This window comes from Canis lupus, chromosome 13, assembly GCF_048164855.1.
Source record: "Canis lupus baileyi chromosome 13, mCanLup2.hap1, whole genome shotgun sequence".
In the NCBI taxonomy this organism is placed as follows: Eukaryota; Metazoa; Chordata; class Mammalia; order Carnivora; family Canidae; genus Canis; species Canis lupus.
In genome coordinates this window covers 41,841,474-41,866,008 of record NC_132850.1, presented here as the reverse complement: position 1 = coordinate 41,866,008, position 24,535 = coordinate 41,841,474, and the positions used below count along the sequence as shown (strand labels likewise).

General features: G+C 42.8%; 2 protein-coding genes and 1 long non-coding RNA gene across 20 annotated transcripts in view; 1 reads left to right on the top strand and 2 right to left on the bottom strand.

Moving 5' to 3' along the window:
* CHPT1 (choline phosphotransferase 1) overlaps positions 1–6,537 on the bottom strand; it is a 36,950-nt gene extending 30,413 nt beyond the window's left edge. For 6 of the 7 annotated variants that reach the window (XR_012005978.1, XR_012005979.1, XM_072773324.1 and 3 more), the window contains exon 1: positions 1,598–1,875. Coding sequence is in view for 5 of the 7 variants with exons in the window: in XM_072773324.1 (XP_072629425.1) it covers positions 1,598–1,870 (273 nt within the window). In the remaining 2 variants the exon portion in view is untranslated. Of the gene's footprint in view, positions 1–1,597; positions 1,876–3,904; positions 3,957–4,168; positions 4,262–4,994; positions 5,117–6,455 lie in introns of those variants that run through there. The other variant, XM_072773329.1, reaches the window with a different exon arrangement.
* Positions 6,538–7,433: 896 nt separating this feature from the next.
* LOC140602977 (uncharacterized) lies at positions 7,434–15,061 on the top strand. The gene is made up of 3 exons (XR_012005993.1): positions 7,434–7,743; positions 8,480–8,608; positions 14,722–15,061. It is a non-coding gene; the product is annotated as an uncharacterized lncRNA (long non-coding RNA).
* MYBPC1 (myosin binding protein C1) overlaps positions 13,995–24,535 on the bottom strand; it is an 83,905-nt gene continuing 73,364 nt past the window's right edge. For 7 of the 12 annotated variants that reach the window (XM_072773311.1, XM_072773316.1, XM_072773317.1 and 4 more), the window contains 4 exons: positions 21,877–22,036; positions 20,587–20,723; positions 18,880–19,066; positions 13,995–14,270 (listed from right to left, as the gene is read on the bottom strand). In XM_072773311.1, coding sequence (XP_072629412.1) covers positions 14,170–14,270; positions 18,880–19,066; positions 20,587–20,723; positions 21,877–22,036 — 585 coding nt within the window. In that variant the 3' untranslated portion in view covers positions 13,995–14,169. Of the gene's footprint in view, positions 14,271–15,639; positions 15,683–17,107; positions 17,176–18,879; positions 19,067–20,586; positions 20,724–21,876; positions 22,037–24,535 lie in introns of all 12 variants that reach the window. The other 5 variants (XM_072773319.1, XM_072773323.1, XM_072773314.1 and 2 more) reach the window with 4 other exon arrangements.

Sequence of the window (24,535 nt, the reverse complement as noted above, 5' to 3'; positions counted from 1 at the left end):
AATGAGGCTGAGCCTAAAAATTAATCAAAAATTACCTCTTCCATCAGGCCCCTCTTGATACTCCTAAACAGGATCTCTTGGACTTGTTTGTGTGCCTTTTTTTTTTTTTTTTGCCCTGCTTTTTGTAAGTGCTCAACAAATGGATCTGAAATTAGTAATATTGACAAGTCACAGTTTAACTGGCAAGTATCAGAAACATCCAAATGCTGTTAGCCAAATTTAGGCCCAATAAAAATTAAATTTAACTACAGGTTTTTAGGCCATTTTTAGTAACAGTGGTATTTTTAATGTGTTGAGTAATACTTTTAATTTGTTGGGCAAATCGCCACTTCCTACATTTATCTTCAGCTAATACAGTATTTAATCTTCACTGTGTCCTTGTGAAATTGGTTTGGCAGGTATGACTTTCTATTTCACACATGGGAAAACTGACCAGCCGGTCTCTCCATAATGTGGCCAGATGAGAACCCAAACCCAGCGCTCCTTCCATTCTAGCCCACGACCCCTAGGTCTCTAGGAAATTCTGCAAACAAGTTTCAAAAACCAAAAACTAAAGAAATTTACTTTGTGCAAACAATATGAAAATGAACAACAGTGGAGACGTCTGCCGAGAACTCATATGGTAATACACATAACCACCAACGGGCAACAGGTGTTTAAAAAAATGTAGGCTCCATGACGTAGTTTGTTAAATGGACACACTATGGAAGGCATAAAATAGTTCCATTATATTCCTGCAATCCAGCCTCGATTTGAATCAGTTCTCCCACAGAACCTATGCTCACATATGATCATAATGGGGATTTCGCTATTTGGAGAGCAAAGACAAGAAAGTGTGGCAGCATGTGCAAGGCGGTGTTACCGGCCTGAGTGCACCGCAGGACAGCCAGGGGCGGGAGTGGGCCCCCTGGGGAGCCGGGCCCTGCGGTGCGGTGCCCTGGGGAGCCGGGCTTCCGGGGAACAGCTGCCCGGAGGGAGCCCCGCTCTTCGCTCTTATTTGGGACACAGGCCATACACGCACGGCCAACACGATCTGCGGTTCCCGGGTCGTGACGATAAGGATCGTGCTCTCTAACTCCCTCTTATTGGTCCTGTCAAGGAAGCACAGAGGAGTCGCTACTCGGAAGTACCGTGTCTTCCATCGGGGCCACCGAGAATTTCGGGGTCACCAGCACAAGCCCCAGGAACCTAGGGAGTCATCAAAGTGTGCACAGGGTCCCTCGGGCGGGCCGGCCGGGCGGGGACGCGGCGTTCAGGCCGCAGCGTGCAAAGCAACCGACGGCTCCGGGGGCCCAGCCGGGCGCCGACCGCGGGGCGGGGCAGGCAGGCCCCCGGCTCGCGGTGGAAGGGGCGCGGCTGGAGTGGACCCGGGGCGGCCGCGGCGACCTTGACGACCCGGCCGCCGCCGGGGAGGCTCGGGGCGGACCCCGCGCGGGGCAGCGGCCGCGTCCCCCACCTCCCGCCCCCGAGGGCCAGCCGCGCGGCGGTCCCTCCGCTCCCGGGACGGCGGCGCACTGGGGCGGGGCCGAGGCGGGGACGCGGGCTCCGGACAGCAGTTGGGGGGTCCCTCGTCCCCCGGGCGGGCGGCGGGCCCTACCTCCTCGGTGGCCGTGGGGCAATAGGAGATGAGCGCCAGCGTGGTGAACAGGTTGACGGCCAGGCCCAGCAGGGTGATGGAGTTGGGGGCCACCCAGAGCGGGACCCACCGCAGCAGCCAGGTCCAGTAGACCTGCAGCGGCGGCTCGAGCAGCGACACGCCGGCCGCGCAGTAGCGGTGCTCCTCCAGCCGCCGCAGCTGCGCCGCGCTCAGCGGCTCCGCCAGCGCCCTCGGCCAGCGCAGCCCCGGCCTGGCCCCTGCGCCCGCCGCCATGGCCGCCCGCCCGCCCCGCCGCCGCCGCCGCCGCCGCCGCCGCCCGCCGGCCGAGCCGGGCGCCGGGGCGGGGACAGGTGGAGGGAGGGGCTCGCGGCTCGCGGCTCGCGGCTCGCGGCTCGGGGCTCGCGGCTCGCGGCCTGCGCCTCGGGGTGGCACCCGGCGACCGCGGGCGCGGGCGCGGGCGAGGGCGAGCTCGGCTGCCCCAGGTCCCGGGGCCCCCGCCCCCAGAGCGGCCCGGCCGCCGGCGCGTCCGCGGAAGGCGGGGCCTCGGGGAGGGGGCCCGGGGGAGGGGTCGGGCCGGCGAGGGGGTCCGGAGGACCGGGCGGGCTCTCGCCGGCCAGCGGGTCACCGCCGGGCTCCCACGCACGGGAAGTCTCGGGCCGGCGTGCCGGGACCGGCGTCCCCGCGGGGCTGGTGCACCTGCGTCTGAGGTTCGAGTCTTCTCGAGGAGCGTCTGGCGGCGCCGCGCGAGCAGGGGCTCCTCCCAGGCCGCCCAGGGAAACGCCGGCCCGTAACGCGCGGGCTGGTGCCCAAGGCCGCTCGCCTGGCGGGGGCGCCCTGGCGGGCTCACGGCCGCAGGACGGCGCGGGCCGGGGGCGTGTGAGAACCGCTTTGCGCGTGTGCCCGCCCTGCCGGCCCCGGCCCCCCCTGCGTGATAGACACACAACGAAGCGACCCTTCTTCCAAGGAGGCCCTGCCACGAATTAGTCCCGGAGAAGGCTCCCCGCGGGTTCAGGACTCAGAGTTTAGAGACCGAGGTGTTGAAGCAACAAACCAGGACTTGGAAACATTTGCTGAAAAGGGGCCTGAAGGAATGACTGAAAGCCCAACGCCCTTTTCCCAGAGCGTCCGGAACCAGTAACGGCGGGTGCTTTACCGGCAGCCCGCTCGGGGCGCAGTCCTGGGCCGGCGGTGCCCTCCCCCCCGCCGCACGGCGGCCTGAGCTCTCGGGCCTCCCAAGCTACCTCAGCAGCGCCCCCTCCCCCCACAGCGCGCCCGTGCAGGCCGCGGGCGTCCCGTCACACGCTGCTGCACACCCCGAGATGAGCCTGCCGTTCGCCTTTCCCTCACTTCCTGGTTCTGACCTTTATGCAGGCTTCGAACGCACAGAACCACCTGGGACACTGCTTTCCAGATAGTGAAGCACCGTCTGTCTGTCAGCAGATGCAGTCTGTCCCACAGGATTCATTTAAATACCTTGGAGAAGGAGCAGCAAAGCACTCCACAGCCCACCGCTGGTTTTAATACAGCCTACAAGCGGAGTGGCTGAAAAAAATTCAGAAAAAATTTTTGATGCGAAATTATATTACGTTCAAACTTCAGCGCCATGGATAAAGGCATGTTTATGCCCCACGTGTCGTTTACCTTATCACTCTAAAAGCAGAGTTCAGTGGTTGTGACGGACACCACACTGACCTGCAAACACTGGAATATTTATTTACAGTCCGGCCCTTTACAGAAAAAGGTTAGCAGCCCCTGCCTTGGAGCAATCTGAGGGTTCCTACAGACCAAACTATTCGTTGAATATTCATCTCCTAATCTTTAATATGAAAAAAAAAATGAGATCCTGAAAAGTGCAGGAATCAGAATGACAGAGATCTACTTTTTACTATGCTGGTTTTATATAGTGTAAACTTGGGGACATCTGCTTTTTAATTTATCAATGCCATCCGAGTAGAAATCCTTTTCCACATTAAAAAATTAAATGCTATTACAGATAATTTCCAGTGTACATCAAAATGTCACAGGAGGATGAAAAGACAAGCCACAAGCCATGGAAAGGTATTTCTCTCAAATAAAACCCACATTGACTAGTACCGAGATTTTATTTTTAAAAATTCCTAAAAATCAATGAGAAACAAAAACACTCAACTGGGCTTACATTCAGATACCTGTAACGAAAATCCCCCAAATCTGGTGACTTAAAATGAAAGTTTATTTCTTTCTCACATAAGTCTAGAATTATGGTGGCTTCATGATCACCAAGAACTCAGGCTCTTCTTTCAGCTCCAACATCTCTCTGACTTATACCTGTAAGGTCATCTCTCGGTTCTTCTGAATGGCTGCTGGAGCTCCAGCCATCCTGTTTGCATGTCCAGTAGCAGGAAAGAGAAAGAGGGTGAATGAAAAGTTAGATACTGCTGGCAGCTGAGCCAGCAAAGTAAGGTGCTTTTCTAGAATTCCCAAATGGCACATCAGCAGACGTCCCACTGGCCAGAACTTGGTCATGTGGTCTACCAGAGTACTAGTGTTGGCAAGGAGGAATAGATGGGGTCAAGCATTTTGAAAACCAACCTGGAATGACCTGCTAAAGTTGAAGATGCACATTCTCTAACCCCACAATTCTGATCCAGAAGTATGTCCTAGAGAAATTGTGGCACGTGTGTCCTAGGAGACAGGTGTAAGAATATTCATAGCATCTTTTTACAATAATCAACAATTATAAATATCCTGAATGTCCAATAATAGTGAATGGATCCACTGAGGCATTTTCACATAATTTAATATCACCCAGCAAAGTTTAATATAGCAGTGGAAAATTAGCGAACCATAGCTATACTTATTAGCATCAATGAATTGTGAAAGGATAATATTGAGAAAGAAAAAAAAGCAGCTTGTAGAAAAAATGCATACAGTAAGATTTCATTCATATAAAGTTCGAAATGGGGATGCCTCGGTGGCTCAATGATTAAGCATCTGCCTTAGGCTCAGGTGGTGATCCTGGGGTCTTGAGATCCAGTCCCACATCCCGCTCCCCACAGGGAGCCTGCCTCTCCCTCGTTGCTCATGAATAAATAAATAAAATCTTTAAAAAAAGGAGTATGTCCATAAGTGAACAGTTATGAAGAAAAGGAAAAAAAGGATACATACAATTCTAGAGATGGGATCGTTAGAGGAGCACACAGATGGCTTCCAACATATCAGTAATTGTATTAGGACACAAAGCCCCACAGCCTAAATATGATGTACCTTTCTCTCCCCCAAGGTAGGCCCCTCTGCGCTTGGCTGGCGGCTCCTAAGTGTCAGGGCCACAGCTTTCCTCCATTTTATTAGTCTGCCATCCTTAGGGTGCCCCCCTCGCCCTCGTGGCCAAAATTGGCTAACCCCGAATTGCATTTACCTGGAAGGGGAAGAGAGGGCAGAGAATACAGCACCCATGTCCTTGCTGGGCGTGGCCTACGTGTATGTGTCACCTCTGCTCTCCTCCTATGGGCCAGAACCTGGTCACATGGCTGTGCATAGCTACAAGAGAGGATGGCAATATGGAGTTGAGATGGCCAACTGTTCGCCCTTCTAAATACCTTCTATTACTACCAGAAAGTGGGAAAATGGATATTGGAGGGTCCTTTTGCTCTCTCAGCCACGATTTTTAAACTAGGTAATAGGAACGTGGTATTCATTTTATTATTATTTGTGCTATCTTTAACACTCATGCTCCTAAGCTGTTTTTCCCTTGTTTTGGGGGGCAAATTTTTGGAAGTTTCTAATGAATTGGAGACCTATTAAGGCCAACCTGTCTAATGTCAAGGAAAAGTAAATTACAGATTTTCTACTATTTTATCTCTTGCATCATAGCTCCCTTTGATTATCATGGTTTATTAAATAGTGATTGATGTATGCAAATTTTTATTTTTCTGAACTAACATGGTAGCTTACATTTATGAGCTCCAATGAGGCACTATTGTAAACATCAGAATTATTTAATATTCATAAAAATCCTGTGAAATAGGTATAATTATTGTCCATATTTTATACAGATTTTTTCACTGGAGCCTAGTGAGGTTCAATAACTTGCTATGACTGCATAATTAGAAAAGTAGTGAAGCAGGAATTTAAGACCACATAGTCTGATTCCAAGTCCTATACTCCTAACCACTGCTAAATACTGTCTAATAAATTATACATATTCAATATTGGACTTACAGTCAGCGAAAGACAAATACCCTATGACTCATATGTGGAATTTAAGAAACAGGGCAGATGAACATGTGGAAAGGGAAACCAAAAAAAGAGAGGAAAGCAAACCATAAGGGACTCTTTACAGTCAACTAAAGAGAACAAGTTGAGGGTTGCTAGAGGGGCAGGAGTGGGGGTGGGGTTGGGGCATGGGCTAGATGGGGATGGGCATTAAGGAGGGTACTTATGGTGAGAGCTGGGTGTTATCTGTAAGTGATGAATCACTGAGTTCTACTCCAGAAACCAATAAAGAAATAAACAAACAAATAAATATCGGACTTAGATGGGTGTTTTTGTCAATATAAAACAGACATGATCTACAGTTTCTGTAGATCATGTAGATTTGGTGCTATTTCAGTCCTTTCTAAATATTATGTAAAATTACTTAAATACTAAAACTGATGATGAATTTCCCTGCTCAGATGCCTTCAGTGAAGTTAAGTTTCCTCACTTGGGATTTGAAGGCTGAATCTACTCTTCCAGTTTAATCTCCCAAATGTCTCCCCTTCCTTCACCTCCCTTTCTGCATTCCATGCTGCCATTAGTTGTTCCCGAACACACCCAGAGCCTCCCCTCACCCTGATCCGCTCCCTGAGCCTGGGGAGCACCCTCCATCCCTCATTACCTCAAAAACATGCTCATCTGTCTGGACTCAGCTTACATTCCCTCTTCTCTGAGATGAGCCCTCACATCTTCCAGTTTGAGGTCTCCTGCTTCCACACAACCAAACACTTTGTACTTGTATCCCAATCTATCTTTGGTCACTTAATAATGTGCCAGTGTGCCTCTCACCCAGCTTGTAGAGTACCAGGACCACATCCCTGCACTGAGTGTGTTCCTCAGTGCCTGGCGCTTGGTAGACATTCACACTTTAAAAAACTTTTTAATTTTGCAATAATTATAGACTCAGAAAGTCGCAAAAATAATACAGAGATATCTCTTGTACTCTTCACCCCAGTGGTAACATTTTAACATATTCATAGTAGGATAGGTCCATAGGTTTTTTTGATTGTTTAGCTGAATTGAATTTCTTTCCCAAAAGAGAAAGGATCTTGGTTTTACTCTTGGTTCTCTTTGTGTCTGTAACTTTGACACACCTTTCAAAACTCCTTCCTCAGCATCCTCAGCATCTCAGCCAATTTCCCACAAAATGCAACACTGTCGTCTCATTCAGCCAGATGAGGAATGCATCTGTTGTGATATGACCACTTCAAAACGCCACTGACTTGCCCTGGTTTGGAAAAAGGCCTGGGTTGCAATCAAGTAATTCACTGGATGGGTTTTTGGTGTAGCAGGATGTTATCACGCAGGGAACCAAACTATCCGCGTATTTCCAGGTCTGGACTCGGAGGCTGGAGTATTTATAAAGATTACTACGGTTCTGCAGGGTGAAGACTCGTGCTTTTTTATTTACCTGCTTTGATCTAATTTATGGTTTTATAGTTTTGCACTTTGAGACTTTAAAGTCCACAGATTTTATAGAACTATGATACCTTACAAAATACATGAGCAGACATGCAGTGTTTACTTGCAGATTGCCAAAAACCTTTGCTCTCCTCTTTTACAAATGCTTGATTTCCTGGACAAGATCAGAATACAAAGTTTCACAATAGGGTCACTGAGATGCTGTAATTGTGCTTTTTATCTGAAATTGCGAAAGCAATTTAGGATTAAGGAAACGGATTTCCCTCAGAGACAGTTCTTAGCACTCTTTTTTATATCCTTTAACCTTTTCTTAATTCATTATCCTTTTTGGAGCTCACAGCCTACTGCTTTAAAAATTTTTCCACAGTCTGATTTGAGGAGCATGAGCGGGAATGCCCTTCCTCCAAGATTCCTTCTTCAGCAGTCCAAGGGACCTAAAATCCCAAGAGTTATTCCTGTGTTCAGGACAGGGCTTTTAGGAGTGACAGGTTAGGTCACATTTCAGTGTTAGTTATCGGGAATATCTTAGGAGGGACATTTTTATCAGAATGTCTGTCCTTTGGGCAGAGAATGGCCCCAAATACAGATGCACACAGGAAACAGGGTTGGAGTGTGCTTCTCTCACAGGGCCAGGCACAGGACTCACCTGGAGATCCTGTTACAAGGCAGGTTCTGAGCCAGGGGATGTGGAGTGAGTGGTGCTTCGAGGTGACACCCAGGCTGCTGGTCACAAAACCACAGTTTGAGCGATGAGGAGGGAACTGAAACATCCAGTCTCAGAAGGAATGGGTGGAGGCATTGCTCTGGCGGAGCCCCTGGAGCCCCAGGGTGGGCTGGGGCAGAACGAAGAGACAGAGCACTCAGGGCAGTTGAGGGACAAGAAAGACCAATTTGACTCACTTAATTTTGCTTAAAGCTATTCTTCCCAGGGCAAAGAAGAGTTCGCTAGATAGATAGATGATAGATTAGATAGATAGATAGATAGATAGATAGATAGATAGATAGATAGATAGATAATAGATACAGATGATAGATAGGATAGATAGATGCTCACAATTTTGTGTTTTATATTTCTGAATTTATATTCATGTATAGATTTATTTAAAACCCATCACATACTACTATCTCCAGTGAAATCAAAATCTACTCATTGCTCCCCAGTGAAGGTGTTGGCTGGTGGTCGTTGGTGAGGCCTTTCTAAGATTATGCCTCTGTGCTTCCCAGACTGGGACACCCTTCAGCTCCCTGACAGTATGTCTGGAACAACATCCATTGGAAGATCTGGGAAGGGAAAATTGGTTTCTAGACTCCTGTACCATGGAGAAGAGAACAACAAGCAGATGAACGTCAATGGTAAGCATGCCAGGGGGTGGCATAGTAGCCTCAGGCCATGCTCTCAGGTTCTGTCCAAGGTTTTCCATTTTCTGCAAAGAGGGATAGGGCAGCTGTGGACAGGCTAAGAAACCACAGCTGAGAATGTCTGTAAGTAAGGAAGTAGGTGCTCTTTTTTTTTTTTTTTCTTTTTAATTGTTGACTTTATCATTGCCATTTCCTCTTTCTTTAGTTCTTGCCTTCAGAGGTTATTTCTGGATTTGTTTCTATCTCACTGCTCCTGACTTCCCTTCCCTCTGTACAGATAGTAATGTGTCAGTCTGTCCTCCTTTTCTCTCGTTTGATGTTGATTCTTGGTCTTGACCTTTGCCCAGCCCCATCTTGCCATCTCCTGCTGCTCTGTCCCTCACTCTTGCTTAACCCCCTAGAGAGTGGCCTTACTAATGGCAGACTTTGGGTCAGGGTCTATGCTTGCCATCACAAGGACCTGACTATCAAACTTATCTCACCAATGAGCTCCTACTACTGCTAGCTAATGTTTATTGAGACCCAACAATGAACTATTAAAAATAACCCTGTGCAGAGATAACCTGCCTCTTCTGGGCAACCTCCACTATCACCCCACCTGCCCCCAGCTCAGTGGTACCTCCCAGTGCAGGAATGGGAACCGAATTGACAGTGAGCCCCAGTGCACACTCAGGAGTGGGACTGAGATGACCAGTCCAATGGCGCTTCATCCCATAGTGGGCAGGGGATGCATTACTTGGCTCTCTAGTGCCTGGAATTTTCCAAATGACTGTATGACTCCAAATCAGTTTTGGTTTATTTTGCAATATGGCTCCTTTCCAATTACCCCTCATCCCGATCCTTCAAGAGGGACGCCTTACAAAGTCTGAATAAGGGTTTCTTTCCTTGCCATAGTGTTGCCAGTAGCCCTTCATTCTTATTTATTTATTCATTTCATTAACCAGAAAACTGTAAGTCAAGATTTTAAAATTGGTATATAATGTTTTTAAAATGTTTTCTTGCTGAGTGAAGTAAGTCAATCGGAGAAGGACAAACATTATATGTTCTCATTATTTTGGGGAATATAAATAATAGTGAAAGGGAATATAAGGGAAGGGAGAAGAAATGTGTGGGAAATATCAGAAAGGGAGACAGACCGTGAAGACTGCTAACTCTGGGAAACGAACTAGGGGTGGTAGAAGGGGAGGAGGGCAGGGGGTGGGAGTAAATGGGTGACGGGCACTGGGGGTTATTCTGTATGTTAGTAAATTGAACACCAATAAAAAATAAAAAAAATAAAATAAAATAAAAATAAATCTATTCAGGGGAAATATGAACCTATAAAATGTGGTTTGAAGTCTGACTTTTCACGTATCCAGGTTTCTCCATTTATTAACAATAAAACCTTGGATAAATTAAAAAAATAAAAATAAAATGTTTTCTTGGGCTCTAAGTCAAGGATGAAGGTAAGAATATAGTAGTAAAGGAGGGAACCTCTTGCCTGTGGATGGCTGTGTAAGTGCCTCTCTCCAAAGAACGGAAAGATGCTTTCTAAAGTGATTGCTTGGAAGAGAAGGAAGTTGTAGATTATGTGCTTGAGTGCAGTGTTTTTTCCTTTCTTTTTTTTTTGTTTTTTTTTTTGTTTTTTTGTTTTGTTTTGTTTTGTTTTTTCCTTTCATGACTTGAGTCAGCCAGTGTACCAAGCCACACTGAATGCATGCCCCTCTGGGAATGTTTAATTGTCTTGCTGCCTCTCTGGTATTTTGTTCCTAGTAATCTACTCCAGATAGAAGAAAAATATTCAGTGAGGCCATAGATTGCTCAGGCCAGTGCATTTGGGGACAGAGAGAGCTCATCGGGTGATGTAAAGAGGGTGATGACAGACCTTAGCATCAGGAGAACTGGTTGTTCCATTAGGTTATTTGTTTCTTTAGTCCATGATAAGTTATCAGAGTTTAATTACAAAGGATTTTATAAATATCTACACATAGCAACCACCTGAATCTTTGGTGCAAGGATGGTAATTGGTGGCCCTGCTAAAATAGGAAATAAAACAAATGTACAGTTCAATCTAGAGTCAATTAATATCATAGGAGAATTGGTAAGAAGACTGTCTGGTATTATTATTCCCAGTTTTATTCCTACTCCCAGGAAAAAGAGGCCAAACTTGTATTTCTGGAATTCTCATCTAGTAACTTAGGTGTGGAAGGAGAAGGAGGGTCAGACACAGAGTTTGGGAAGTGATGAGGGGGATGAGTTTGGGGCAGGGTAGGAGAGATGTTGGATGGGGACCCAGGGAAGGAGACACAGGAGGTTGAGAGGTGGCTGACCCCTAGCTTTAATAGCTCATACACAGAAGTATAAGTTATAAATCAAGCTCACAGGTGGCTAATAAAATAGTTGCATCCTCTAGTCTTCATGGGCTGAATCCATAAGGACTTGGAAGGCCAGGTTTGAATTATAGAATGATCAGATTCCTCAGAGATACTTGCCAGAACATTGTGACCCACTGCCAGGCTCTGGTTTCCCAGCTTCTTTCATCCTATGGCCTTCTCGCACCACACCATGAGGGTTCTCAGCTGCCTTGGCCTCAAGCACAAGTTCTGGTCACATCCCCCACACCTCAACCTCCTGACAAACAGGTATCTCTTGGCCAACCCTTGGGCCGCAGCATGCATAAACTGGGGACGTGTTTCTTCCTTAGGAGTTTGAACTCAGGGAAGAGGCCCAGCAAGTGAGCTTGGGTTCAGTCTATAAGAAGGAGATGTGGTGAGGGTTCCGAGTAGGCACATCCCCTTGGCATCTTGGCCCTCCTGTGGAGGGAGATGCAGGTGGACGAGGCCCTCTTGCCCAGGTCCAAGGCTAGTCCTAAGTGTAGAACTGTCCAGTGTTCCCACAAAGAACATCTTTAAAAGGAACAGGCAAATAGTCAAGCTATGGCTTTGGAGGTTGAAAGACCCCAGGTCCACTCTTGTCTGGGAAGTTTTGGAGTCACTTGTCTTTGAGGGGACCATGATGCACTGGACACAGACATCTCAACAGTCATCCATGTGGACTGAAATGGAGAGACTTTCCTTCTCTCCTTTTTCTAGGGGCAGAAAATATTCCAGTTGACCCAGAGCCTGAAATAGGACCTCCAAACAGAACAGAGAGAATTGCTCAATCTCCCTGGCTGGTGGAGAGCCATATTTTAATTTGATTTAGAAAAATAAAGTCAAACGACACATCCTGTACTTCATCTTAGTGTGGTACATACATGGGTAATAATAAACACAGAAGCCACATTATCCAGCTTCTGAATCCTTAGCATGCTCTCCTATACCTGCTGTCTTTCCAGTTTATGTATTTCCTTTTGTATTTCTCTTCTGCATTATAAACCCCTTGAATGCATGAAGTGACTTATTCATCATTGGATTCTAGCTGAATCCATCACAGTGCTATGCATGCACACATCAGATACTCAATAACTCATTTGTTGAGTGGAACAGAATGTTTCAGAAGTATTAAAAATGAGTGGCTAAGGACATATTACTTTATTCCAATGTTTCTTGGAACTAGTGATTTTTTTTTCTATTTCTGTATTAATTTAGATGAGGCATTCATTAAGCTTTCTTTTTAAAGTAAGTAAATAAGCATGATCCTTTAAAACATTTTATAAATGCTTAGTTTCCAAAAAGAATTCTTAGTAAATTCCTGTGATATGTAATTTTTCTTAAATAAAGTGAAATTCAAACAGAATTACGATAAAGTTGTAAGAAAGCTAATAGCAACAACAGTTTCTGACATTTTTTTGTTCCTTGTAGTTTCAAAATAGATTATTTTTCCTTTTTGGGACTTTGTGGTGCATGAGCACCCTTAATAAGAGATTGCATGTAGAAAAGTACCATTATCTAGTACAAAATTTGAGAGCATAAGTCATGACTGGAGAACCAGTATTTTGTAAGGATACTTTACAGTTACTTTTAGGCAATGTTTATAAAAGGCCTAACAAACTTGACCCTGACTTGGCAAAATCAGTCAATGATGGTTTGAATTAAGCAACCAGCTGGGGCTCTGGGGTCCTGGCCCAGCGGCTAAACTGCTGAGGCCACACTGCTTGGTTTTGCCAGACAGTCTACCATTGGGTTTGTACATAGAAATATGACCTCCTTGACTTTATAGATACACCAACCAGGCTTCTCTTACATAAGATAACATGTAAATATATTTTCTGATTAAAATGGTTATTTACCTAAGGGTTGCACACACTACTCTTTCACAGTTACTGAGCATATGGGATGGTAGCCAATATTCTTAACATCCAGTAACAAGATCACCAACCCATCAGAACAGAAGAGACCCGAGTTGGGACAAGAACATGAGTTTTCCCTGGCCATTCCCAAAGGTACTACAACCACCTGAATTCTCCACTCCTTCCCTCAGTGAGATCCCACGTCAACCCAAGAGCATGACCACCATAGCTTCCCAGCTCTAACCTGGAAAACAAGCAGAGCAGATATTTTAAAATTCTGTCCCAGGATGCTACAGGCCCAGCTGCAGGTGGCAATGATTCTAGCTTCTAGGACGAAAGACCAAAAGGAAGAAATGGGAGGGGGCAAGGGAGTAAACAACAGGGGTGAGGTGACACACTCACACTTCACCCCACTCCCTGAACTGAAACCTGTCTAGTGCACAGGGAAGAATGGGAGCAATTTGCCGAGAAGGTGATGAGCTCCTGCAGATGTTTCTCAGCTTCCAGATGTGGACAGTCGCCACCAGGTGGAATGGATGCCATCAGCACACTCCCCATCTGTCCCTGCTCTGTAGCCTGGGAGCTCTGTCACTGTGACTAGCTGTGTTGGCACGGGCCCTGGTGCACTGGCCAGGAGGCTGTGCCAGAGATTAGGGAAGGTCAGGCCCACGTTGAATAGCACCCCGGCTCGCAGCCCTTTGTCCTCAGCTCTTTCTGGGCACACAATCCCAGACACCTAAATGAATGCCGTGTCACCTCATCATAAGCACTTCAAATTTATTGTACCATTTATTGAGTGCCTTTTTCTCTTCCATTGAGAAAACTCGTCTGAAAGACTATGAAGTCTCACAGTGAATTCAAATGGGAAAAAGGATACAGATTGACTGGTGTTAAGCAGGATTGTGTGAAATGAACAGCCCTGCTTTGCATAGAAAAATCTCTAAGATCAAAAGAAGAGTGGATTTTCAAGAGAAAGATGGGTTTTCAAGATCTGACTGTGCCCGTTGTACTACGTGTTTTCATTCTGGGAAAAAGAAAGCATTTACAGCTTACTATTTATTTTAAACTAAAGCAACTGCTTTTGCTAATTCTACAGCTTGCTCTTTTTTTTGTGTGTGTGAAGTATAGGGACCAAGCACAGACAATAATGATGAAAAAGCTGACTTCAAATGACATTTTGTATGCAATTTTTAATGAAGCAATCCGTGCAAACATTTTTTTTTTCTTCAACATTAGGAGGAAAGAAAACGACCACACTTGAGTGCCTGGTGGAAAAACAGAAAATGCTTTCTCATTGCAACCAGATTTCAAAGCAGTGGAGTGTAGGGAGGCAGGGCCCAGGCCCTTAGTATTCCTCGGGATTGCTTGATTGCAAGTCTCGCAAATATGAATCAATTATGTTAGGAGGCACACCTTGCAAGAGGAGCCTGCAGAAGGAAAGGCCACCTAGAGAGGACAGAGAGGAAAAGGCAAAGTCAAAACCGTCTACACGAAAGATTATTCAGATACTACTTCCTGACTAGCTGCCTAGAAATGTGACTAATTACGTTCCAGTTAGTTACAAGATTCATTCAGTCCCTGCTTGGAAACCTTCTGGGTTTAGTACATTTAAAATTTAAAGCGCTTGGCAATGGGAGGAAAAGCAAGTTCCCAGCAGACCCATGGCAGTTTTTTGTTCCCTGCTATTATTCAGTCTTAGTTGAAATTCCTGACTGGTTGGAAAGTAGTATCTATTGGTCTTGGAGAGGTTTTGGGATTCTTCTACAGATGATTTAAGCCTCCTGACTGAATAGTAGAATAAAGACAAGCCATGTTACGAATCAGCAGGAAGAGCTGTTCCCTGTTTGTTAATGTTCTTTTTGTTGTTGTTGTTTTACATTTTATTTATTTATTTCAGAGAGGGAGCTCATCAACGGAGGAGCAGGGGGAAGGGCTGAGGGAGAGAGAGAGCATCTCAAGCCGACTCTGCACTGAGGGGGAGCAGATGTGGGCTCCATCTCATTCTCACGACCCTGAGACCATGACCTGAGCAGAAATCGGGAGACAGACGCTTAACTGAGCCATTCAGGCGCCCCTTGTTGATGTCCTTTTTAATTAAGCACAAAGACTTCCTATTCAAGTATATTAGAGGAGAAAATAGGGACCACTCCTTTAACTGTGGCTATTTATACCCTGTCAAAAGTGCAAAAATTGGAAAGATTTTGTTAAAAAGAGTAAAACCCATCCAGTATCTTCTGTAGGTGAAACACCTACTGATATTTCAAACTTATCTTCCATGTTTCTGAATTATATTTAAAAAATAAAAGTACCCCTCACCAGAGAAAAACCAGAAAAATTCATGGTCCTTTACAGAAGTGGTTCACTACTTGCTAATAAATTCACGTCCAGGCAAAAACAGCATGCCATTTGAACATTCTTAAAACTTATTTAATGCAAATTTGGGAAAGTCATTCTCCTTTTTTTAAAAAAAAAAAATTCAAGTCACATATAGGTATAAATGATGCCACTTATGTACATGTCCATTCCTTGATGCAAAGCGTTCAGAATGCTTGGGTATCATTTTCATCTACATTAAATGCTTTAATTCATGCTCTACTGCATTCAACAACTTGCTTCATGTCAACGGGAGATTGCTGCGATAAGTACTAGCTGTTAATTTCAAGATACTTAAATACAAATTAAAACTACAAAGTTAGAGATTTTAAATCGTCTATTTTCATTGGATTACATAATGAAAATCATGCCATACTCCACAGGCTTTGTATGGCTTATGACAGTCATAAGCTTCATATGCCAAAACCATATGAAAGCTTACCTTAGATGATAATATACATTCAAAAATCCTTACTGTGCTACAACTAAGGGAAAGAGAGAGAGAGAAAGAGAGAGAGAGAGAGAAGTTGTAAGCATTAATAAAGTGCTAAAACCAAAGTTGAGTACTTGTTGGATGAAATTATAGTCATAATTATGATGAGGTGATGTCATTAATCCTTAGTCATGTGAAAGATGTAGGAAAGTAGAAGCGCATGGAATGAAGGGCAGGGATCCAGTCACTTCAAAAGGATCATTAATATGTAAAACATTTATTAATATGCACAACCACTTTGCCTGAACGAGTGGCAAAGCCAATCTGATTGTACAGTGAATATTTATGGTAAGAGCTTCCAAACCATCAGCTTAAAAAAAAAAAAAAACCTACAACATATATATATTGTGTTTTTCAACAAAAGAAAAACAGAGACAATAGACAAAGCATTAGTGTACATATATATATGTTGGAATTCTAAAAGGCAAAATTATCAAGTAGATATAATATTAGAATAGCGTACTCTGTAACTGTATTCTGAACTGATTGTATATAACTGATGTAAATAAACACAAGGCTTAAACAAACTTAGGCTAGAAAGTAACTATATGTATAATCTATGAAACTTTAAAGAAGGAGCCCTAATTCTGTCATCTTTTGCAAGCTGATATTATCTCTGGGAACTGTAAACTCAGGCACAGATTTACATCATCAGAGTTTACATCACGTTGCTTACCCAGGCCCAAAGAACTTCATTCATTCTTCCAAATGGGGGCCCATTATATATATAGGATAGGACTCGGTTATTGCTTAATACACTAGTAATGGAGCCTGGAATTTTCTTTCAAGTTCATAAATATATGAAACAATTTTGATACTATGAAAATATCCAAAGTGTCCAACAGATAAATGGGTAGACAGAAATTCTACTGGTAAATTTTTCACTGGAAATTTTATACAGGAAAGCTCCAGAATATTGGATCCAAGTATCCCAAATAATTCTTATTTGTGTCCTCTCTCCATCAAAAATGTCCAGGATACTTTTTCTACAACTCACAATTTAAAAACATTCAGTCTTCTGAATTTTAACATGAATCTCAGGAGACTACAGTGGAAACTATCTTAAAGGAAGATCATATTTCTCTACATTTGAAAAATGAAACTATCAAAGAAATGTTATGATTACTAAGGTCTGATAACCTGATGTCTACAGTGAGGTCATCTTCAAATGTAGCTCCCTGGCTTTACTTATGGGGGCGTGGGGTATGGTACTTAGCTTTCTGACAAAACATACTGTCTACATTAATTAATATCCTTGAATAATTTGGCCTTCCTGTTCATGGCATAAACAGTGTATGCCATGAGCGGCTAAGAAATACAATGAAAAGCAAATGAGAAAGTCAAGCTTTACATGCAAAGTGCGATTTCATGTAAGAGGAATGGAACAGAAAGTAGAAATATCCAGTGGGATATGAACTTTTAAAACCTGTTGCTGCCCCTCCAGGAAGACTGGTTGTCCAGGGGTATTTACTCCTTGATATATCACTGTAGAATTAGAATATTTGTACCAGTATTTATTTATTCTCGGATGACATTCTTACCTTTTTTTTTTTTTCACAGCTTAACTTGATTCAAGTCACCTATTATTATCAGATAACAATCTGATGATAAACAATCTTGACTTTAATCTTAGGACCAAAAGTTTTCACCAGTATATCACAGTTGCTACCTTAATATGAACTTACATCTACGGTACATTAATTATATTATTAAATGCAATTACTATACAACTTACTATACAATTACTATAAAGGATAGGTCATCCATATGTACAATATTACTGGCTTCTATGGAAGACCCCAAATGTTGAACCATTTATGAACTAATCATTTTATATCTTTAGCAACATTCTTTATTTTCAAAGCATGCAGAAGTGGTACTGAGTTTTCATTGTTGTTTTTTTTAATTGGATATTGAGATATAAGTACCAACAATACCTTGAAAATAAGTCTAGGAGTCGAGAAACCAAATATATTTGCAACTGTTAACTTAGCCTGTGTTTAGAGCTAGTAAACAGCTAAAACGATATTTAAACTTGTAAATACTATCTCAATAGTCATATTTGACATTTTCTAAGGATATTGTTGTCTTATACTTGAGAGAAAAAAAGCAAAAAAATTTTCCTCTTATTCAGTTATGAATCTACTATGCTGTATTACTTGGTGGACAGAAATCATAGCAAAAGGAATACTTTTTTTAAAGTTCGAAAAGAACATTTTTTCAAGAAGTATATTTATATTAGAGTCAGGACTAAAACCTCTTTTTTAAAAAAATATTAATACCTTAAGTATTTGCTATGTTTTTTTCTAAATAGATATTTACAAAGTTGTATTTCTGATTTGGGGATCATAATTTCTTCATTACAGAGAGGTAAAAAAAAAGATTTTGGTTATCACAGAAAAGCAATATAAGAAAAAGAGAAAAGGCATTTATTTGCATCATGTCACACATTATCTCGTAACAGTGACTCTGACATCTGTAGGAGTTCCCATGGCCCAAAGTAGGTTCTGATTGTTGAGATAATTTTATACTTCAGTATAAAAATTATACACAATTACTAGAAAAACTGATTCAGATGACAGGTCATTCTGAGACTTTCCTACCACATAAATCCTTACATGTTTTCTTGGTTTATATGAGTTGCAACACTTCTAAAAACTGGTATAAATGAAATGCATACTTATAAATGGAAATCCTCTAATGAGATTTTTAAAGCAATTGATTATAATAGGGATATGCTGTATTCTATACATGCAATAGTAAACACTAAATTAGCAAACTTACCCATATAAATATATATATTAGAAGTTTCACAAAATAGTCAACTAATTAAAAATAGTATAAATTCCTTAATTGCCGTTTCATTAGATGAACTTTTGCACTAGTTTTTTTTAAAGTGGATTATATCACCAGAGTCATATCCCCCTGTCTTTATTCGTTCCCACTGTGCTATACATATACTAGAATTCCACTGAAATTACTATTCCTTTAGTTAACAAGAATTGCAAGTGATGAGAGAATAAGTCTACTTAAATAAATTAGAGTGAATGCAAACTGTAATAACGTCTTCTCTCCCCTCCCTTTGCCATCCCCAGACATTTTAGCAAACAATTTGGATTTTGCAGTAAGGGCAATAATTAAATGGTTTTCTCTCATTTTAGTCTATACATGAGATCTTTGATGTCATACCTTTCACCTCCAGTTTGCATTCGATCTCCACTGTCCCAAGGTCATTGACTGCTTTGCAGCAGTAAGTGCCTCCATCATAGGGGCTGGGCTTGCGAATCTCCAAAGTACAGACCCCTTGGTTGCTGAACATCCTGTACCTTGGATCATCCACAATAGCAACTTTATTTTTCATCCAGGTTATTTTGGGCTGAAGAATGAAGTAAATAGGTCAAAACATATTGGTACCTAGCATAATAATAGACTATTTAAGCCAGTGACCAGATTTTAAAGCATGTCTTAGAAAGAAAGTACATCTCAGATGAATCCACATCTACTTGAGCACGGTTCCTCTCAAATTAAATTCTACTTAGTGCTTGGTAAGAAGGCAATGAAGAGCTCTGAAGAGGCAAGCCAGACTTGTTCAGAGGACAGCGCTGGGGCTCTCTTCCCAAACAGATTCTGACGCCTCCCAATCTGATCTACAGGTCCCTGAGCTCCATTCATCCAGGAGAGTGTATGTTGCTGGGCATTTTTCAGAGAATCCCAATAAGGTGTCAGAACTGTCTGCTTTTCTTCACTTCCCTTTCCTGACATTCTTTTCTAATTCTTTATGGGCTGCTTATTCCTCCCCACCATTTCATCTCTCCCCGAACATCTCTATTCGTCATCTGGTGGAATGGGTCCACTTCCCATAATGCAAGATCAGTAATGACCAGTCACCCAGGAAGCCGACTCTCCTCTCCTTGGCCTCTGCATTATAGTCAATACCCTTGTTCCCCACTCCCACCATACTGCCTTCTCCTCCCTTAGGTAAATGCACACTCTCCACATTCTCTGTTCTACCTCTTACCTACTTTTGTGTTGCTCAGCCCCTAGAAACCTGCTTCTGTGTCTCCTTCATACCATCTTCTTCCTCCTTTTAGATGGGACCACTCACTGAGGCTTATACCTTGGACTTTGGCTTTCTGCTCACTCCTAAGCTCTAGTGAACGTCTCTCTTCCCTCCTGGCCATTCCCATTTGGATATACTGATGTCACCTGAACTCAACAGGAATTCAGGATCCTCCTCTTGTCCTCAGTATAACTTCTCCCTTGCCCCCTTGACTCCCACTCATGGTATACACGGGAAAATTACTACTTTGCAATTTTTCCAAATTCTAGGGCACTTTTCCCACAGTGCCACCCAGGAATCGATATCTCTATGGGCAACATTCATCAATTGGTTGTTCTTTCCAAATGCCAACAAGAAACCTTAAAACCCTTCTGAATTTCTTCAATCGGATGCAATTCCTTCCTTCCTAGGACTCTGTACCTTATCCCAGCATATCTTCAATTCTGCCTTGCATTATAATATCATCATTTACTTCAATCTGTTTCAGAAGATTTGATGAATTAATATTACAACTTAATTTTTCAGGTGAAATGTTATTACTTCCATCTCCTTAACTCTCAGGTTTTTATTAAGAATGAGTGTTTTGTTTTTTCCTTAGTAGGTACCCTTTAGTTAGTATAGAAATATAAGCATTTTTTATTACTATATTTAAACGGTGGGCCTGATCATCCACCAACACCACAATGCTGCACCCACCTTCCTATCCCAGAGAAAGACACAATAGCACTTGGTAGGTCTGTTCATACTATTACTCACAATTATAATGTGTCTAATATTAAAAACAGGAAAGTTGTGACTAATTCTTAAGTTTAACCAATGTGATTAAAAAATGTTACCTTAGGATTTCCTCTCACACTGCAGTTCAGGGTAGCATTGTAACCAGCCACAGCATAGGTGTTAACCAAAGGCTGAGTAAACATGGGTGCCTCCGTGAAATCGAAATCTTCAAACACTGGATTTTTGTAGATTTTACCTTAGAAGCAAGCATTAGAAATCTACAAGTTGGCCTGAGACGATGTTATTCTTGGCATATTTTACTCATGGCAAAATTCCCTGAGCTTCGAAGAACATATTAAAAACATGGGTGATCATGAAAGACTCCTAACTCTGGGAAACGAACTAGGGGTGGTGGAAGGGGAGGTGGGCGGGGGTTGGGGGGTGACTGGATGGTGGGCACTGAGGTGGGCACTTGACGGGATGAGCACTGGGTGTTATTCTGTATGTTGACAAATTGAACACCAATAAAAAAATAAATGTATTAAAAAAATAAATAAAAACATGGGTGAACACCATACAACATTCATTCTGAAGGGTGTAAAGCAATAGCCAATCCCACCTGGGAGAGAGAGCCAGTGTGGTCCTATGAGACTGAAAGAATTATTGAGGAGAATTTGATGTCTGAGTATTTTGATCCACGATGTGCTCTAATGTGAGAGCAATGAGCAAGGGCTTTCAGGAGAGTGGCTTATTTGAAATGAAATTCCTGTGTCTGTGACTTGAGCCATTTCTAGACCCAGCCCAGAGGTTGTAATGAATTAAAGCTTACATTTTTTAAAAAAATGCAATATTAAAAAATAAAAAGAATTGTACTGGTAAAATGAACATGCTACTCAAAAATTTTTACCACAATTTAAAAATATGTTTTATCAATTTGAATTCCTTTTCATCACATCTCTTCTTCTAGTCCTCTCCATGTGGTCATGGAAAACTGAGGTTTCCAGATGTCCAGTTGTGATACTGTGTTTATAATAAGAAGTAGATATGGTCTTCTGGCCCCATTTCTGGCACAGAGCTCCTAAAACCCTTGGAATTTCCTCAATGAGGAGAGCTATAAAGGGGTCTTTGTTAACATTAATGAGGTGACCTTGGGGCCCAAGGATGGGGACTGGTTGCCAGGGAAATCAACTCTGCGTTTAATGGATTCAAACATTAAGCCCTATCCCCAGAATTCCAGGGAAGGGAGAGCAACTTGTGTTCAATCACAAGGGCCAGTGACTTAATCACTCCCATGTAGTGAAGCCTCTATAAAACATCAACAACAACAACAATAATGAAAAGAAACCCCTCCCCCCCACACACTAGAATTGAGTCCAGAACCCCCTTATACCAGTCCACTGCTAACGCACCATCCTTGGCAATCACAGCACTCTCCTTTGTCATTGTCGCGTCCTCACTCAGGCCACACATGTTCTCAGCAAAGACCCGGAAATAATACTCATTTCCTATGACCAGTTCAGAAATGGTGGCATTGGTTCGGTGATAATGTTCAATGACAGTGAACCATTCCTACAAGAAAAACCATTTTTTTTTTTAGAAAAATCATCTAAAAATACATAGCTATTCACACTGTTGATTAGAATAAATAACAGGGATGTTTCATTAACTGAAAAAAAATAGTGCTGATTTTTATATTGAGAGTAATAACAATGGATGTTTAATTTAATGCCTTGCAATAGGCTTATACTATGGCTATGTATAATTTAGTCCTCATTGACATGTTAGAGTCATATACCCTAGATGGCAACTCCTACCTTTGTGTCTTTTTCACAAGTATACAGTGTCTTCCACCTAGCTTTTGTATAGCAAGATCTAATTACAGAATTTTAGTGCAAACTTATCTAGTTTAAGAAAGAGATGATGTAAAAAAAAAAGAAAGAGATGATGTTAAATCACTAGAGAAATATTAATATCGCCCAATAAATTTTCCATAATGCTTTTAACGTGGGTTCTCCCAAGACTTTGCTCAGATATCACCTCCTCCTCAACTGCTTCCCTTTCACTCTCAGGTGGTCACACTCTATTACCTTAACTTGGCTAAGTGTTCTTTGCAGAACTTGCTGATTTTAATTCATTATACATCATAATTATATATACTGTTTTACTTATTCGCCGTCTGCCTCTTCCACTGAAGCAGACACACTGTGATAGTAAAGACAGACTTTTTTCTCACCCCTGTATCTCCAGTGACTATTATAATACCTGGCACATGGTAGGAACTCTGCACAAAATAAATGTTTATTATATACTTGAATGAATGAATGAGTGAATGAGAAGCTAAAACAAGCTTTTTAATTTTCTTTTCAGTGTTTCCTCGCATACCAAGAGGTAAAGGAGTCTCAAAAATTTATCTTGCAACCAGTAAAGAACCATGTTGCATTACATATGTTTGGTACCACTATTTGAGAAAATACATTTTCTGACATAAAAGGGAAAAGGATTTTTCTTAGAATTTTTAGGGGCCATCATTGTATCTGTATTTGAGATGTTTTGAAGACACCAGACAAATGTAGCTACATTCCCCCCTATATTCCCAAAGCATTTTACTTCGTGTATTCTGACATTTATTATAGTGTTTTATCATTTATCAGGTTTTATGATGTCTTTCTTCTTGCCTAGATTATGAATGCTCCCCCCCCCCCTTTTATTGGATCCAGCAGCTGGAACAGTGCTCAACGCATAGTAAATGAATGAGTATGTTAATGTGTCGGCGCATGTAATGAAAACGTTTATGAAGCTATGACTGACAAAAGGAACTTAACTGAAGGGTAGCCCCTGTCACCACAGTGAGACAATGGGGTGGTAATCTCTTGGGACTTACACTGGGCAGAGGGAGCATCTTTCGGTCTACAGGTAACAGACCAGAAATATAGGGGTCCAGGGACTGGGGATCAGCCCCTGTCACCAGGGAGAACTCAGTTACATGAAGCAATGGGAAAGTCCTGCTTCTTCTGGACTTGACTGGATACCTAAGAAGACAAACACCGGGCAAGTCTGCTGGGAGTGGAAGAACAGACAGGATGCCTGAAGGACCCTATAGAAGAACCACAGTAGCCCTGGATTCGCAGCCAGTCTCTGGGCCGAGGCCCTTCTTGCTGAGGAAATCTGAGATGTTGAGATCCTTCCCTCACCAAGCAAATCGGCTCATCCCGCTCTGGAGCTGCCCGGCTTTAGCAGAGAATGCTGCCCTACGTGCCAAATCTTACTTAGTTGTGTAATACGCACCCAGGAAACAAAAACAAAAGGACAAAAGGACATGCTAGACATAGTTTATGGAAAGGAGAGGCTTAAGGTCCCTTCCTGTCCCCAACACTGTCCTTTCCAGCCCTCTCCCTTCTATAACTTCAGTCCAGAGGTTACAATCTGATGTGACCTCATAACCTAAACTCCTACTGAGATCTACTTGTGCAAACACCTAAAGCCTTTCTCTCAATATCATGAAGCATGACCTTTTACTTCTCCTGTAAGAAAGAAGAAGGTCTCTATGCCCTCATGTGCACAGATGGTCACTTATTCGTTCATGCACGCACAGGCAGGGTAGGGGTGTGGTGCAGTGGAGGAACTCTGAGGCAGGAATACCCAGACTTTCACACTTGAAATCTGGTGATCACGAGCAACTCCTTTATCCCTTCTGAGCCTCAGCTTCCTCAGCAACAAAATGCAGGCCACAATAACTCATCCTCTGACCCAAGGGAAAAAGTAACTTACACTAAGCTCCTTCCCTCTTCTGGACCTTTGCACACACTGTCGTTCCCTTTAGAATCTTCTTTTTCTAACTGGTACTCCTCTGTCCCTGTTACATTTCTTTTACAAGGAGAAAGACTTGCATGATAGAGATTTGAGTTAGAATCTGGAGTAAATATTTGGTGAACAAATGAATTTATTAAATTCCACTGGGTGTTGTGGCAGCTGCTTTATATTGTTTTAGCCTCACCATAACCAGGCAAAGCAAGTACTCGCATCCCTCTTTTATAGAGGAGGAAAATGGGGACCAAAGAAGGTAAGGGA